This window comes from Myotis nattereri (genome assembly GCF_964212035.1).
Source record: "Myotis nattereri genome assembly, chromosome: 5".
Classification (NCBI taxonomy): domain Eukaryota; kingdom Metazoa; phylum Chordata; class Mammalia; order Chiroptera; family Vespertilionidae; genus Myotis; species Myotis nattereri.
The window spans coordinates 27,155,676-27,174,207 of record NC_138080.1 but is presented as its reverse complement, the minus strand read 5'-3'; the positions used below and the strand labels follow the sequence as shown (position 1 = coordinate 27,174,207).

The 18,532-nt window shown below is 40.0% G+C and overlaps 2 protein-coding genes across 2 annotated transcripts; one reads left to right on the top strand and one right to left on the bottom strand.

Moving 5' to 3' along the window:
* Positions 1-336: 336 nt before the first annotated feature.
* Positions 337-1,281, top strand: LOC308519547 (olfactory receptor 7E178-like; the record flags this gene model as incomplete). The annotated part of the gene is made up of 1 exon (XM_081091569.1): positions 337-1,281. One exon carries the CDS (start codon positions 337-339, stop codon positions 1,279-1,281), a length of 945 nt encoding a protein of 314 aa, XP_080947695.1.
* Positions 1,282-9,841: 8,560 nt separating this feature from the next.
* Positions 9,842-10,784, bottom strand: LOC308520176 (olfactory receptor 7D4-like; the record flags this gene model as incomplete). The annotated part of the gene is given in 2 exon segments (XM_081092713.1): positions 9,842-10,477; positions 10,479-10,784. Coding segments are annotated over 2 exon segments (942 nt in total).
* Between the last annotated feature and the right edge of the window lie 7,748 nt (positions 10,785-18,532).

The following is an 18,532-nucleotide window of genomic DNA, read 5'->3' as shown; positions in this document are numbered from 1 at the left end:
AATAATATATCTCATTTCATATCTTTTTCTTCAAAAGTTGAGGGCTGATATTTTGATGCACTCATGGACTTGTTACCTCAACATGTCCTTTCTTCTCTAATATTCTTTGACCCAGTGACTCTAAAGTGTTTGTCTATAGAAACAGATGAATAGCCCAGACATCAATAAGGAAAGAGTTCTAAAAAGAGTTAACAACGTAGTCATGTTGCTGAAGGCAATGAGCGAGGAGGGTATATGGTCCTCAAGTGTAAATACTGTATTTGTGAATTGCTTGAATCCAAAATATGGGCGCCTCTACACTTATTTCATTTATTTAGCGCTCTCTTCTTTTTCAAAATGTGTCCTATATGCATAGAACCACAGAATCGGACATGTGGCTCAGAATTCTTCCTCCTGGGACTCTCAGATGATCCAGAAGTGCAGCCTCTTCTGTTTGGCCTGTTCCTGTCCATGTACCTGGTGACCATGCTTGGGAACCTACTCATTATCCTGGCTGTCATGTCTGACTCCCACCTCCACACACCTATGTACTTCTTCCTTTCCAATTTGTCCTTGGCTGACATCAGTTTCAGCACCACCACAGTTCCCAAGATGCTGGTGAACCTCCAGACACACAGCAAATCCATCACCTATGCAGGCTGCCTGACTCAGGTTACCTTTATTTTTTTTTTTGGATGTTTGGACAGTCTACTCCTGGTTGTGCTGGCCTATGACCGGTTGGTGGCCATTTGTCATCCCCTACACTACCTGGTCATCATGAGCCCTCGCCTCTGTGGGTTGTTGGTCCTGCTGTCATTTTTCATCAGCCTTTTGGACTCCCAGCTGCAGTACTTGATGGTGTCACAACTTAGCTTCTGTGCAGATGTGGAAATCCCTCATTTCTTTTGTGACCCTTCTCAACTCTTCAACCTTGCCTGTTCTGACACCTCCACCAATGACATATTGATCTACTTTATTGGAGCCATCTTTGGTGGTGTCCCACTCTCAGGGATCCTTTTCTCTTACTATAGAATTGTGTCCTCCATTCTGAGAATCCCATCATCGGGTTCAAAATATAAAGCCTTCTCCACCTGCGGCTCTCACTTGTCAGTTGTTTGCTTATTTTATGGAACAGGCCTTGGTGTGTACCTCAGTTCCGCTGTGTCATCTTCCCCAAGGAGGAATGCGGTGGCCTCAGTGATGTACACTGTGGTCACCCCCATGCTGAACCCCTTCATCTACAGCCTGAGGAACAGAGACATCAAGAGGGCCCTATGGAGGATGATCAGAAGAATAGTCTGATCCCTATACCTGTGCTATCATTTTTGATTCATAGACTGGAAAAAGCAGCAAAATCAAACATGTGCAACCAGATTCTGAATCTGCAGTCACACAATGCATAGGTACCTATATGGCTCTCTGCTTACACAATTTTCCCTCTTAGAACAGCTGTAATGCAATTGGGAGATTATTTTGGACTCCCAATTTATGTCATAACCCCTTTAGGATTATGCCTCATACTTCAGTCTATCCCTCTAACTTTCCTTATGCATTACCCAGGATTCTTGGTCAGGAGCAGTCTTGTTTTTATTCTTAAAAAAAAATCATAGCTCCCTCTTCGTTGTTATTTATTCTTTTTATACTTCCCCCATGATTCTTCTCTATTAATGCATGATTTTCCTGATTCATGACCTTGGCCATATTTTTGAGAAAATAGGTTACCATTCAATGTCTTATCCATACAAAGGTATTTTGAAATTTTAATGGGATGGTATTAATACTGAGTTTGAATCAGTCATTTTCCACTGAGACTTTCTTAGGATAACTGAATGTATGATTCCCAATTATTCTGATATTTTTTTTCCAGTCTATGTAACATCTCCTCCATTAATTACATAGTCCAACATGAAAGGACAAATACTGTATAATTTCATTCATATGAGGCACCTAAAGTAGTCAAATTCATAGAGACATAAAGTAGAATTTTGATTGCCAAAGCCTGGGGGAAGAGGGAATAGAGAGTTAGTGTTTAATTGGAAAATAAAGAGTTTAATTTCGCAAGATGAAAAAAGAGTTCTGGAGATGCATGCTGGTGATGGTTTCTCAGCACTGTGAATGTACTTAACTGATGAATTCAACACTTAAAATAGTTAAAATGGGCAGTAGCTGGGTTTTCCCAGTGGATAGAACATCGGCCTGCAGACCAAAGGGTCCCAGTTCGATTCTCATCACCAGCTTGTACCTTGGTTGCAGGCTCCTCCCTGGCCCGAGGCCCTGGTTAGGGCTCATTGGTTGCAGTAGGCAACCAATCAATGTGTTTCTCTCACATCAATGTTTCTCTCTGTCTTTCCCTCTCTCTTCCACTAAAAGATCAATGGAAAAATATCCTCTGGTGAGGATTAACAACAACAACAACAACAAAAATGGTTAAGATGGTAAATTTATGTTATGTTATTTTACCACAATAAAATTAAAAGATATCCTTTTAGTTATGAGGGACATGTTGTTCCAACTGTTGGGTGTGTCACTTAGCCCTCAGCATCAGCCCCCATAGGGACCGGCCTCAGCTGCAGAGAGCCACGGTAACCAAGGTCATGCCTCCTTCTGAAGCATCTCACATGCCATGACATTTGGCATCTGGTCACCAATACCAGCCAACTCTAAAGGATCATCCTCAACCCAGACCTTCCTGGTGATTTTAGGAGGCCTTTGAAGGGCTTCAACTTGGCTTGACTTCATCCAATGCCCTTCCTTGTTACAAAGAGTTTGCATAAGCACAGCGTGTGAGGGAATAGTCCCTGCAAGACTGTTTTGACTTAAGACACAAGCCACAAGTTCAGAAGTCCCCAAGGCCACCCTCACTTTAGACCAGTAAGCCACAAACTCAGGGTCTCCCTCACATTCAATAATTTGCTCGGGTGACTCAGAATGAGGAAATTTCCTCAGGTTGAAGAATTACCAGCATGAGCCACAGAACTTAGGGCAGTGTTGTATGTATGTCTACAGTTTGATTACAGTAGAGAAAGATAAATATCACATGATTTCCCTCATTTGTGGAATATCATGAACAACATAAACTGATGAACAAAAACAGATCCAGAGTCAGAGAAGCATTGATCAGACCATCAAACCTCAGAGGGAAGGTAGGGGAGGGCGAGGGTAAAGAAGAGAGTTCAACCAAAGGACTTGTATGCATACATCTAAGCCTAACCAATGGACACAGACACCAGGGGGGTGAGGGCATGAGTGTGTGTGTGTGTGTGTGGGAGGAGCAATAGGGGGATAAGGACACATATGTAATACCTGAATCAATAAAGAAAAAAACTTCATAAAACAAAACAAAACAAAAATGAATACAAATTAGGACTAGTGAAAAGAAGATAGACATAGGGAATACTGAAGCATCCCATATGAAAGCTTCTTGTCCTCTCCCCATGAAGTCTGACACACTGTGACACAATACTCAGAGTCTTGCCAACCAGGTAGCACCCCTGAGCTCCAGTGTCCAGGGTTTAATGAGGCTTTGTTTGTTACCTAGATGTGATAAAATGAATTATTGCCCATTTGGTTGAACACAGTTTCCAGCTTTCCTCCCCACTGGGCTGACATTATTTGGCCTAAAGCCCTACCTCTTGATTTCCCTGGTTAGTCTTTTTTGGCATGATCAATCTCCTTCTTTGATCACCTCATTAGCATAAATTATCAGGTATGGTTGATCAGCCCCGCCACAAATATCCAATCAATGCTATCACTAGAGAAATTTAAAGGGCTTCATCATTTTGTTCTACTTAACATGTTTATTGTGGCTAAACTTATCTATATATATAAAAGCCTAAGCACCGTTATGACTGAGCGGCCAGAACAACTGGAACAACCAGTTGACAGGTAGCTATGATGCACATTGACCACCAGGGGACAGATGCTCAATGCAGAAGCTGCCCCCTGGTGGTCAGTGTGCTCCCACAGCCAACCTCCCATGGCCGGCTGGCGGCATCAATGTCTGGCATCTGTTCCTGCCCCACCTGGCCCAGGAACTGTTGCCTCCTCTTCTGACCCCACTCGGGGTTGGGACTAGGAACCAGGGGTGGGTGGCAGCAGACACAACTCTTTTCCCAGGAAGCCAAGGGCTGGCTCCCCACATCAGCCCAGCCGTGATCACTGGCCTGGCCTAGGGACCCCGCCCCCCCCGGCTGTGCACGAATTCATGCACTGGTCCTTTAGCATATCATAAAATGTACTGTTACCAGTTTAAAAGTTAATGTGACCAACACTTCAAAAGGCCAATATTCAAAATGACTGAGTTTGGAGTTAGGAAAGGTTTATTGATCAAGATGGTGCCCAATTGAGAAGATGGGGGCTTTAGGGGTTCCTCAAATCCATCCTCCCTCAGCCCCAAGTTGAGGCTTCTTTTAAATCAGGGAAGGGAAAATGGGGAGAGGAGGTGATTGATGGCAGCAGGCATCTCTGGGAGCCTGCAGGGATCTGACTGAGAGAGAATAGAATCTCTAAATCTCTCTGTTGAGTCCTGCTGATGTTTGATAAACATTCACTATTTGGCACAAATTTCCCCATCTCTTTCGGAGAGGCACTTTCTGGCAAGGGACTATTCTTCCAAAAACTCAAGTCTCAAGCAGAATTCCTCTAATGAATTAGCATATCTATAGCAGCAGCTATTAGCCTGAAGACCATGGGGGAAATGCAGGCTGAAAGGAAGACAGCCTCAGAAACCAAGTATTTTACTTTCTTACAGTAGCATTTTAACAATTTTTAAGTGTACAATTTAGACCCTTGGCATTAAGAACATTGGCAGTGTTATGTAACCATCACCACCATGTGTCTCAAGAATGTTTTTCATCTTCCCAAACGGAAACTCTGTACCCATTGAGCACTAAGTTCCCATTCTTTCACTCTTTCAGAACCCTGGCAAACTCCAGTCTACTTTCTGTCTATGAATTTTACTGCTCTTGGTACCTTATGTAAGTAAAATAATATAGTATTTATCCATTCAAAATGTCTCCATTTGGACATTTCAAAATGTCAACTCCTAATGTTCTCTTTCCTTCCCAATTTGCTCCACTCACAGACCTCCCTGTCTCAGTGGGTGCAATTCCATTCTTCCAGTTGATCAAACCCCACACCCTGGAGACATTCTCGGCTTTTCCCCTCTCTCACACCCTGACTGACAACAAATTCTGGTGGCTCCTCCTTCAAAATGTAGCACAACTGACCACCCCCAACCCTTACACTACTATCCCTACCCTGGTCCTAACAACAGATATCACACCTGGATAGCATAAGCCGGTCCAAGCAGTCTGCCTCACCCTACCATCCATGCTCAACCCAGCAGCCATATGATTTTATAAAATCCTAAGTCAGACCATCTTATGTGTCTGCTCAAATCCCTGCAGTGACTCCCCAGTCACTCAGAGTAACGAAGGCAAAAGCCCTTCAGAGGCAGAAAAAGCCTCACAGGATGACCCCTGATGCCTGTCCTCCTCTGAGCTGCTCTGCTCCCCTCACTGGCTCTGCTGCAGCCACATTGCCTCCAGGCAACCTCCCACCTCAGGGTCTTGGTATTAACCTCACCCTCTGCCTGGGGCACTGTTTCCCCAGATGTGCACTCACCTAACATTATTTACCATCTTCACAAATATAACTTTCTCAGTGAGGTTTATGAAGACCACTGGTTTTAATATGACAGCCTGCCCTTTCCCATACCCCTGATTCTCTTAATCCTGTGGCAGTTGAGCCTAAAATAATGACGGACACATAGTAAATAATCAGTAAATATAGGTTTGGTAAGTTGAGTAATCAAATGTGGTTCTGAAGGGTCTACCAGTAACATTGTCTCCTCACCACAGTATATTACTCAATGTGCAAAGAAGACATGCCTGTGTCAATTAGAATCGTTTTCTAAGTATTTTTTTTTTTTAACACAAAGGAGCTTAAATACATCTAGTCTCTATTAAGTAGTGAAGTTACCAGATGTGAGTAGTGAGAGCACCTGTTTCCCAGTCTCTTTTTATGTAGAGGTAACCAGTCTGAGAAAATAAAGCTGGTAATCTGAAAGGAAACCCTCATGGTGTTTGAGCCCCTGTGTGCAGTTGTGCCAGTGCACAGCTGAGCCTCTGCTCCGCTAGGTTCAGATGAATCAGGAGATTCTCTGTCACTTGCCACTAAAGCTCACCTGTCCAGTGCGGCCTCGTCTCCATGTGAGCCAGTATCAGGAGATGGTCATGCTCAAAGAAAATCAGCAAGAGAGCTTTTCCACCTTCTCAGCTCAATACTTATGGGTCAAATGTTGGGAAATTTTATTTCACACACATGTCCTGTCATAGGTTGAATAACCTCCCAAAGATTTTCATGCATTAAGCTCTGGAACCTGTGAATATGTTAGCTTGGATGGCAATAGGCACTTCACAAATGTGATTTAGTTAAGGATCTTCTGATCGGGAAAGTATCATGAATTATCTGGATGGGCTCAATGTAATTACAAGGGTCTGTATCAGAGGAAGTTAGAGGGACTAGGGAGAGATTTGATGATGTTCTACTGTTGAGTTTAAAGATGGAGGAAGGCATCACAAGCTAATGAATGCAAGAGATTTCTAGAATTTGGAAAAGGCAAGGAAAGAGATTTTTCTCCAGAGTTCCCAGGAGGAAAGCAGCCCTGCTGATACATGTTAGACTTCTGATCTCTAGGGTTGTAAATCCTTTTAAGCCACTAGACTTATGGCAATTTGTTATAGCACCAATAGGAAACCAATACACCTCTCTAAAAAAATGTATGCATCTCATTGCCACTGGCTTAGATCAGCTCCTTATCATCTCTCTCCAAGACTATTTCAGTAGCCTCCTTATTGTTTCCTATACCTCAAATTTCTCCCAGTCAGGGAAATGATAAAGTCCTCACATTATACTAAAGATGATGTGGACAAAAGGGGCCACATGCTAACCTGACAAGTTCAGGGAAGGCCTGCATGGTGGTCTTGCAAACTCAGAGACCTAAAGTAACCACAAGGATGGTCTGAAACTAAACTAACTAAAAGCAGTTATGGTGGGTAGTTACATTCTAGGCCGGTATCTACACTGACAAGGTCAACCTTTACCTTAACAGTCTATCTGTCTCTTTGCATCTATAATAACATACCCTTGAAATGTCTGGGTAACTTGTAACTTCCCTTTTTCTGGACCCCTTTGCACAACCTAATGTGCCTGGGCGCCAGGACAAATAACACAAATTATCATGTTAATTGTTCCTGCACTCACCTAAGTATGTGTCTATCATTTTGCTTTTTATCCAATCCCGGGGGTTTCCCTACTTCACTTTCTCCCACCTCTCTAGTCTATCACCAATGGATTACATGTAACCCACCTACATTCCTTCCTTTGATTGCAATGTATAAATACAGATGTAACCCACCATTCTCCGGAGCATTATCTTAATCTGTTGAGATCCTGTTTCCCAGCAATTTTCAACAGTTTGGCTCAAAAAAACTCACAAAAATTCTTTACAGGTTTGAATGTTTTTATGTTAACAATGACAACATAGCCCTGGTGCTAAATCTATATCATAAAAGTGTAGTATGCAAATTGTCCCCTCAACAGGGAGTTCTTCTGGGAGTTCTACCAGGGGGCAGGGCCGGCCAAGGGAAGGGAGGGAGGCCCTGGTTGGCAGCAGGAGGTCAAGGGAAAGGGAGGGAGTACCTGGCCAGCAGCTGGCAGCTGCTAGGGACCCTACCAGTGCATGAATTTAGTGCACTGGACCTCTAGTTTGCTTATAAAATCCTTAGTAGGTCAAATTATACTATTAACAGTCTGCCTCCCATCTATGTATCCAACCTTTTTTTAAAAAAATATATTTTATTGATTTTTTACAGAGAGGAAGGGAGAGGGATAGAGAGTTAGAAACATCGATGAGACAGAAACATCAATCAGTCGCCTCTTGCACACTCCCTACTGGGGATGTGCCCGCAACTAAGGTACATGCCTTTGACCGGAATCGAACCCGGGACCCTTGAGTTTGCAGGCTGATGCTCTATTCACTGAGCCAAACAGGTTAGGGCTCCAACCTTATTTTTAATAACTGACCTACAAGTTCCATATATTTTCTGATATGCCTCACTCTTGAATGTCTCTTGAATATGACCCAAATCTATTCTTCATTAAATTTCTACTCATACTCTATTATTCAACATTCCAAGCATATTCTCTTAGTAGAATGTTTTCCTTAATACCAAGTGTTGGCAAAGATGTGGAAAAACTGAAATCTTCACACATTCCTGGTGGGCATATAAATTGGTTCAGCCACTTTGGAAAATAATTTGGCAGTTTATTTTTTTTAATATATTTTTATTGATTTCAGAGAGGATGGGAGATGGAAAGAGAGAGAGATAGAAATATCAATGAGGAGAGAGAATCATTGATTGTCTGCTTCCTGCAGGCACCCTACTGGGGAACAAGCCCGCAACCCAGGCATGTGCCCCAATAGGGAATGGAACTGTGACCTCCTGGTTCATTGGTCAATGATCAGCCACTGAGCCATGCCAGCTGGGGCAGTTTGGTAGTTTTTAAAAGTTAGATGGAGCTCCAGAGCACATGTCTGATTTTCCTGCTTGATCCCTGGCAGGGGGCCTGCACGAGTCAGCCAATCAATGATGCTCTTCCATCATTTATGTTTCTATCACTCTCTTCCCATCCCTTCTTCTCTGAAATCAATTTAAAAAATGTATTCTAAAAAGAGCTTTCTCTGACAGGACACATTTCCCTGTCACTTCTGCTACCATATATTGAAAAAGTAAGTTCCAGCTGGCTGGTGCTGGATGTTGGAAGTCATGCAATAGAGATGGTGAGAGAATCCCAGGGAATGTGGGGGGACTGTTGGCAGCACGTACTCCTCCATGCTTCCTTGCCAACTCAATTCTATCAACATTTTCCCCCCAAAGTGAATTAGGTTCTAAGCATGTTCCATATATCTGTAAGTAATATTCCTGAGGCACCACAAGAAAGTTCCAGAAATAAATTAAATCCCGTGAGAAAACAACTCTTATTTTACTGTGTTCATTATTACTTGATTTTGGATCTTATAGCATGTATCTCAAAATTGTAATAAAGGAAAATATAAGTCATATAAAAAAGAAAAGGAAGGATGATGGATGGGAAGAATAATCACAAAGTATGACACATCTCAGTTTTTGAGGCAGGAAATACCTATATGTCATCTGAAGACAACATCTTTCAAATCTAGATTCCTACTCTGAACTTGAAAATCACATCACAGTTCCTGTGTAAGGTAGGATAGTGAAGTCAGTTTTCTAGGTTGTAGTCCAACTCAATCTCAGCCTCGTTTTTTTTTTTGTGTTTTTTTTTGAAAAGTGAAGTGAGAAAATAATCTCAAAGAAATGTTTTCAAAATGAAATTAAGTCATTCATGTGAAGAAAAAAGTAGAGTCCTGATATCATAAGCAGGTTGTTCTGATTACCGTATGATTTTAATATATTTCCTTCTGGAAAAAAACAAGCAAACAACCCAATTAAGGTGAAGATCAGCAACATATGAAGACAACTTTTTGGGAAACTAAGTCAGCGCTTGATATGATAAGTGCTTTAAGTTTAAGAATTGCTGCAGGAATGCTGACTAAACATGGACATTGTGCACACCATATAGTGAAGAAAAGTAAAAAAGGAATTCACAAGGGAGTTGTTGAAAAGAAACTAATACAAAAACAAACAAATGTAAAATTGCACATGCTTTGAAAATAGGAGAAATCAAGCTTATTGTTGAGGAGTGAAAAAGAGCTAGGTATTTAAATTTGCAACATTTACCTTTGGGCACACAATGTACACTTAGTTCTAAGGCCAGAGCACTATCTCAGACAAGATGCTGCTAGTTTTAGGAGCCTTCTCAGGGCCCCTTTAACATCCTTGTTCCTCAGGCTATAGATGAAGGGGTTCAGCATGGGGGTGACCAGGATGTACATGACTGAGGCTACTGAGTTTTGTAGGGAAGAATGGGTCAGAGCAGAACTGAAGTAGACCCCCAGGCTTGTCCCATAGAACAAGGAGACCACAGACAAATGAGAGCCACAGGTGGAAAATGCTTTATATTTCCCTCCTGCAGAGGATACTCTCATTAAAGAGGAGACAATCCTAGAGTAAGAAAACAGAATTCCTGTAAGAGGAAGCACACCCAGGAGAGCTGTAGCCACATACAAGACGATGTTATTGATGAGAGTGTCAGAGCAGGCCACCTTGAGAATCTCAGCAAGTTCACAGAAGAAATGTGGGATATCAGTACCAACACAGAAGGTCAGTTGCCTCATAAGAAGAGTATGAAGCAGGGAGACCCAGAACATGATGAACCAAGATATCAAAACCAGAATGCCACAGAAGCATGGGTTCATGATGACTGTGTAGTACAGGGGGTGGCAGATGGCCACATACCGGTCATAGGCCATCACAGTCAGGAGTAAGGTGTCCATTCCACCAAAAATTATAAAAAAAATACACCTGAATGAAGCACCCAATATAGGAGATGTTTTTGCTCTGTGCCTGGACATTCACCAGCATCTTTGGGACCGTGGTGGAGGTGAAACAGATGTCAACAAAGGACAGGTTGGCGAGAAAGAAATACATGGGCGTGTGGAGGTGGGAGTCAGAGCTGATGGCCACAATGATGAGCAGGTTTCCAAGGACAGTGAACAGGTACATGCACAGGAACACTCCACAGAGGAGGGGCTGCAGTTTAGGGTCATCTGAGAAACCCAGGAGCAGGAATTGTGACACTTCTGTGTGGTTTTCTGCTTCCATGCAGCTGGTTTTACTTAAGAAGAAGGAGATAAAAGCAACATTCAGTAAACAGCCAAAAGGCATCCAAGGGAGTCATCAACTTTTGATTTCACCTTTGTGTGGACATCATTCATGGTCTAGTAGTCATTCCAATGACAGTGATTCACTCATTTAAGTGGAAACCCAATTTTATTTTAAATTGTAGTAATTATTCAGACTCTCATTAAGTTAACAGAAACTTTGTCTCTCTTTTTATGGTCTACAGACTGGTTCTAAATAAAAAGGCAACTTATCTGAATTTATGGACATTAGCCAATTTCTTCTTTAATATGAAGCTTTCAAATACATAAAGACATTTAAGTCCTTTTCTTTGATAATCTCCATGTTTCTTTCATTTCATAATAGTAATTAGAACATGTCATTTCAACTCAAACATTCTTAATTCTGTGTGATCTGATGCTTTGTATTGATGTCATAGTTAATTCTCCATGTGCCTTATTGCATTTTTTTTCAAAAAAAATGGTTATTGCTCTTACCACTCTGTGTGGTTCAAAAATGCCTTTAATTTTCATATGTTCTCTCTAAATACAGTAATTGTTATCATTTTAATTTAATCTTTCATTACAATTGTTTTCGATATGTAACTGTCTAAATACAGTATAGAGCTGTGATTTAGAAAGTTGGATGTTGAGTCAGATTTCCTGGGGTACAATTTAGTCTACCATGTTACACATGTGTGACCTCGACAAAGTTATTTAATCCCTCTTACCTGCATATACCTCACTTACACCAGGGGAGTAGTAAATATTCCCTGCAATGTAAGATGGGTGAGTAATTAAATGAGATGTTGCATATAATTTTTCTATTGTAGTTTCTGTGACATAAAGTGGACGTATGACAAAAGGGAATTTCTGTTCTTAACATCACAATAAATCTGTCTTGCATGGTGATCAGTATTAGTATTTCTCTTAAAGTTTGGCAGTCATCATCATAAACTTAACTGGTTTGTTACCTTTATCTTTTATTGTCATGCAGCGCTTCTAATTAATGAAGATCCCGATGGCTTCCTCTTTCAGAGACTTCATGCCAAGTAGAATCTTCCAAGAAGAGGAAGATACATATAGACTACATTGATACTAGGGGAAAACAAAAACACACTACCATTTTAATAAAATAGAAAGCATGTGCGAGGGCATGTTTGCATGTTTAAATGCTCTCAAGTGGAGACGTGTTGCATTAAAATCAGTGGCATAAACGTAAAAAAATAGGATTCATTTAAAATTATTCAAAGTGTCTATAAAGGAAATTATCCTAAAAATTGAAAGGCAAATTTAAGATTTGAAAATAAAAAGGCTACTAGTCAAATGGGAGAAGATATTTTCAAATAATACCTCTGATAAAGGGATAATATTCAAAGTGTATAAGAACTCATACAACTGAACAACAACAAACAAACAGTGTAATTAAAAAATGGGCTGCGGACCTGAACAGATACTTTTCCCAAGAAGACATAAAGATAGCCAATAGATATGTGAAAAAATGCTCAACTGCACTAGCTATAGGGGAAATGCAAATAAAGTCCAAATGTGATACCACCTCATACCTGTTAGAATGGCTGTTATCAATAAGAAAAGAAATAAGTTTTTGAGACGATGTGGAGAAAAGTGAAGGTTTGTGGGAAGGAAAATTGGTGCAGCTTCTATGCAAAACAGTAAAGAGATTTATAAAAATGATAAAGAATAGGTTATTTAATCAACCTGGATTTCCTTTTCAGAGTATCCAACTGAAAAAGTTGAAAAACATTTATTGATAAAGATATATGTATGTAGCTTTATGCTCATTGCAGCATTATTCACAATAACCAAGACATGGAACAACCTTAGTGTCCCTTGAGTGATGATTGGGTAAAGAACATGAGGTGCATATACTTCTCAGACATTAAAACTATGAAATACTGCCATTTGTGTCAACATGCATGGATCTTGAGAGCATCCTGCTAAGTGAAATAAATCAGATGGAAATCAACAAGAACCATGTGACTTTACTCATATGTTGAATATAAAACAGAAATCAATAAATGAACAAATAAATCAAAATCATATTCATAGATAGCAGTATGGTGGTTACCAGAGGAGGAGGAGATTCCTGGCGGGGGGGAATAAAGGAAGTAAAATGGAGTCAAATATTTGGTGATGGATGGAAACTAGACATTGATTGGTGAACACACAAAATAATATACAGATGATGTATTAGAAGTTTTACACCTAAGCTTATGCATTATTATTAACCAATAGTATCCCAATATTTTTAATTTAAAATGTAAGTAAATGTATCTATTTTTAATGATAAAGGTGTTCCACTATTACTAATGTCTTGAGGATGCAGATTAAATAAGGAGAGAAAAAATATTACTGAGGATCCATTGAGTCTGTGGAGATGGGTAGAAAAGGCTTCCCTAAAATACAAATACTTGAACTATGAGAGGAAGGATGGATAATATGAATGAGGAGAAATTCAAAGAGCACAAGCATTTGGGACTAAGAGAACCGAATTTCCAGTTGCACTTGGGTCGGTGACCTTGCTAACAGAAGGGATTTGAGAGACCAGTGAGATAGCAAACAGATAATTGGGGTCAGGGAGGGCAGAGTGTGTGAGGCCCACAGCTGGAGCATCCTGTACTATTCTTTAAAGTGCCTCCCATGTTGGTCACTTTATGTTCATTTGTGGGTTATAAGTTGTAACTGTTTTTGTTCCCCATTGTCATTCCAGGGTCTTATCAGGTGCCCGGCACATAGTAGGTGCTCAACATATACAAATGTTTGATGTGTAATACAGATTGAGACCAACAGCATCACCTACAACACAGAAAAGAACTCTCCAAGCTCATCGTATGGTTGGTTTCCTTTTGCTAAATGAAGAAACCAATGGCAATTTCTTAATTCAATAAAGAACAGTTGTTTGAAAGCAGCAGATAACATGATATTATACATCAACTCACTAAAATATTTTTGTTAAGTTCACAAACAGACCAATACAGCCAATTCCAAATTCAATCATTTGATATTTTGCTGAACATTTAAGGAGAGTGGAAAATTGAGGCAAGGAAATTAGCCTGAAAGCTGAATGACAGAAATAATTATATAATTTGTAGATAATATTGTGGACACTGAGGTGAAACAACAATAACAATGATATAGAACAATTAAGTTTTATCAGTAAGTCAAATCTGCTGCAAAATAGATAGGGAATGCAATAAAGACACACAATCATATTAATAACAAAATAGACAATACCTCAGGCATAGTCGATCTCCGGTGAGTAGTTAATGAATAAATTGTTGAACACGGAAATCAAGAAGAGCTTACAGTTATGTGAAAGGGTAGAAAGGAGGTGGAGATCTTCGGAAAATAATTATTATTGAGGAGAGGCTCTGGACTCCAAAGAGAGGGAGAAGAAATGAGAACAAAGACTGTACAAGAGAGGTTTCAGGGGAAACTGAAGTACCTTCAAAGTACAGGGACTTCATTGTCGTAAACTATATAATACAGGACTGTCCCAGTCTAAGTAATCCAGAGGTGAAGCCCAGCACCCACTTTGTCTCATTTCCTTCTCATCCCACCAGCGCTCTCTGGAATACAATGACCTTCTCTGAAGAATATCACTGAAGCTCTGTTCTCCAATGTCTGTCCCTGGGAAGCCCAATTGAGTTTTTATTTGGCTGTGATCAGGGAATTAAGGAAAGAGCCAAAGGGAACATGTTTAAAGTTTCTAGCACCTCAAGGGTTGTTCTCATAGCTTCTCATTAAGTAAATTGTTCTATTGTCTGCACTCTCCAAACAATTCAGATCCCATTAGGCACAAAGATAAAAAAAAAAAAAGGAAAACATTTCTCTGATGCTGTGTCTGCATAAGCACCAAAGGTGGGAGGTAAATTTATTTCCTACAAGGGGAAACACTTCTTCCTTTGATTTGACTGAGAAGTGACAAGGTGTCTCCTAAGGGATGTTTAATTGCTTCGCGAACCAAAGTCAGAAACCAACTATCTGTGATTTTCTTCCCTGAAAAACCTATGAGGTCTCATGAGTCACTTGGTGTCCACAGTGTCACCAAGGCAAAGAGGTCCTTTCAAAAGAGAAGCAGAGCTGTTCAATAGTTTGGTTCTGTTGAAAGGACCAACCAAATGCGGGCGCTGATTTTCACAGCCAGGTGTTATGTGTGCCCCTCTTCCTGGCTCTGGATCTCTGGGCTGCAGAGCCTGGCATGGGGTTGAGATCCCCATGATCCTCAGCAGGAACCTTTGCAGCTGAGAATTCCCTCCCGAATCTGAGCCTCTGCCCACGAGTGTGAGGACAGCCATTTTCCTGTCTCCACTCTTTTTCCCCAGTCAGGATGGAGCTTGTTCCCCTAAACCTTTGGTTATCAGACTTCTGAGCAGCTACACTTCAGTTGGTTATTCAAGTTGATTGTTTTATATTTTAGTAGTAATTCCAGTTTGGTCCTGGGAAGGGGTGAGTGTACCTTGTACCTACTCTGCCCCCACCTTGACCCGATCATATTTTCATGTACCTGTTGTCCATCTGTATGTCATCTTCAGAAAAATGTCTATTCAAATTACTGCCCATTTTTCAATTAGATCCTTTGGATTGTGCTATCAAGTTGTATAAGTTGTGAACATAGTTTGGATATTAACCTCTCATAAGATATATGATTTGCAAATATTTTCTCCTATTCTGAAGTTTCCCCTGTTCATTTGGTTGAAGGCGTCCATTGCTATCCAGAAGATTTTGGGTTGGATTTGCTCCAATTTATGTATATTTGATTCTTTTGTTTTTGCTTGAATCAACTATTTTTCGTATAAATTATGGAAGAACCTCTTCTGTGATTTTTATTAGTCTTTTACAAGGGGAGAAGGTGAATGAGGTGCACGAATAAGAGGAGGATCATTGGGACAATCTATAGCTTCTGCGTCTGTAGGTCGTCTTAAGGTCACAACTGACACCCAAATGTCCATTATATTTTCATGAAGCAGAACAACTCCTGGATGAAAACTACTCATCTACCATGATCTAGAAGATCCAAAAATGGAAAATGCAGATAAAAATGGAGTGAGGGTGCCGGGAACCAATTCCAGCATGTCATAATTTCAAAAGTTTCATCAAAAGATTGGTGGACTTGGGGACTCAACAGGGTTGAGGCACACATGTAGTCAGCTGTTAGGAATGGCTAAAGGCGTTTCCCCACACCTGAAAAGGGATTATTGATTGTGGCTGCCAGACAGTTACAGGACATCTTAATCTACATGTTATTGCCTCCTATTGGCCAAACTCCCGAATAGCCATAGACTAATTCCCCTGTTCTGACAATGCTTCTGTATACCCTTTGAAGTGTGTATCTCTGCCTCGCCTCAGGACAAGTTGTGTTAATAAAAAGCATGTGGTCCTGGGGATGGGGAGAACCTAAGACCTTAGACTTAAGATCTTGGATCTTAGCTCCTTTAGCTAAGCTCCTCTGACCCTCAATGCCTTTCAAAATTATATTTTGTCTCCGGACTCTTTATAAGTCCCCAGATTCCTAGGTCACCTACTTATGGCCTTCTCCAGATTCCTGAACCCTTCTAGATGCCGGAATAAGAACCCGGGCATGAGGGAAATACCCTGGTTTTCCTCAGGTTCAGAGAGAATGAACCTAAAACAGCAACCTCTAGTCAAGAGAGTCTTTGCATGGAGAAGAAGGCATTAGGGCTGGGGAAGAAGCAATAATGTCCTTTGTTGTATAAACAAATGAAAAAATTATAATGACCTCAATGGTCTGATGTCCATCTATGTATCTAACCTCTTTCTAGTAACTCAGCCATAGCTCCATATATCTCCTTTTTGTCACACTGTTGAATGTCTCTTGAATGTTACCTAAACATATCTGCAAGTTACACTTCTTCTCATTTTTATTCAATGCTCAAGCATATTCTCCTATTAGCAGTTTTTCATGAACACTAAGTATTGTGAAGATGTGGAAAATATGAAACCTTCATGAATTCATCATGAGAATTTAAACTGGTGTTTCCACTTTAAAAGGAACCATGGTAGCCTCATAAATGTTAAACATATATTTACCGTATGACCCAGTAATTGCACTCCAAGGTATCTACTTAAGACAAATGAAAATGTCCAATGTTCACAGCAGCATTACTAATATCTCCAAACTGGGAATATCTAAATGTTCATGAACTGTAAATGGAGAAGCAAAATGAGGTATAAACATACAATAGAAGCCTATTCTGCAATAAAAGAAATAAAATATTGACACATACTTCTACATGAATGACCCCAAGAATTCACCAAATAGAAGAAGCCAGATACAAAAGGCCACATATTTTTATGATTCAATTTATATAAAATATGTAGAAAACACAAATGTATTAAGACAGAAAGTAGCCAGGTATTTCCTAAGACGAACATGATCGTGGTAATTAACTTTAAACGGGTCAAAGGGTATTTTTAAGGTGATTAAAGATTGTAAAACTGAATTTTGTTAATTATTATATAACTCTACAAATTTACCAAGATAATTGAACTTACTACATCAATTGAAGAATTTTATGTGTGTAAACTATATCTCAATAAAAATATTAAAACATAAATTTTAAAGAGTTATTCCTGGAATTATTCAATGTGAGTTAAAAACTTTTCTTTTAACAGGAGTTGCTACACAGCAACATTCTTATGCTTACCACTCCACAATGCAAACATTTGTATCTCTCTAGTTCCTTCCTCAATTTGTAAAGTAGACAACAAATACACATTGGATTAAATTAAATCAAGATGAATTTAAGTCTCATCAAGTAAGTCTTTCCTCTATATATAACAAATTATGGCTTTTAAGTAACTTTACAGTCCTTCCTGTATCCCCAACAATTAGTTTCTGTTGTTTCTCCAAAGTCCCTAATTCCTTTCATGATATTATCTTAATTGATCACATTATTATCCCCTGTGTTGATTTTTGTTCACGCAGAAAGCAGATGCTGAGTCAAGGATTTACGGCAAACATTTTATTGGAAGGAGCCAGGAAGATAGATGAGAGAGAGGGGGAACTGATACACAAAAGAAAATATATCAAATTATCAAATGAAGCTTGCATATAACACCTACCACTGTAAGTAAGCAGAGATTTCATCACCAGGGGAAATTCTAGTAAATGGTAAAAAAAAACATACACCTCAGCATTATTCCAGGTAAAGGAGGAAAGACATGCTATCCTCTACACCTCTCCATCAAGAGCTGTCTCTGATAGGACATAATTCCCTGTCAGTTCTGCCACCACATACTGGGCAAAGTAGGTTCCAGCTGGTACTGTATGTTGCCAGTCATGCAATGGAAATGGTGAGAGGATCTCGGGGAATGTGGGGGAAACGTTGACAGCATGTACTCCTCCATGCTTCCTTGCAGACTCAATTCTGTCAACATTCTTCCCCTAAAGAATTAAGTTCCAAACATGTTCCACATAAGTGTAACTCTTCTTCCTGAGGCACCCCCACAGAGTTCCAGAATAAAATGAAATCACATGAGAAAGCAACTCTTATTGTATTGTACTCATTATTATACAGTTTGGGATCTTAGAGGTCTGTCTCAAAATTGCAATAATGGGAAAATTTAGGTCAAATAAAAACAGAAATGAAGGAAGATGGATGGAAGGAAGGATAATAAAGAATGACACTTCTCAGTTTTCAAGGGGGTAAATTCCTATAGGGCATGTGACGAAACCATCTTTCAAAT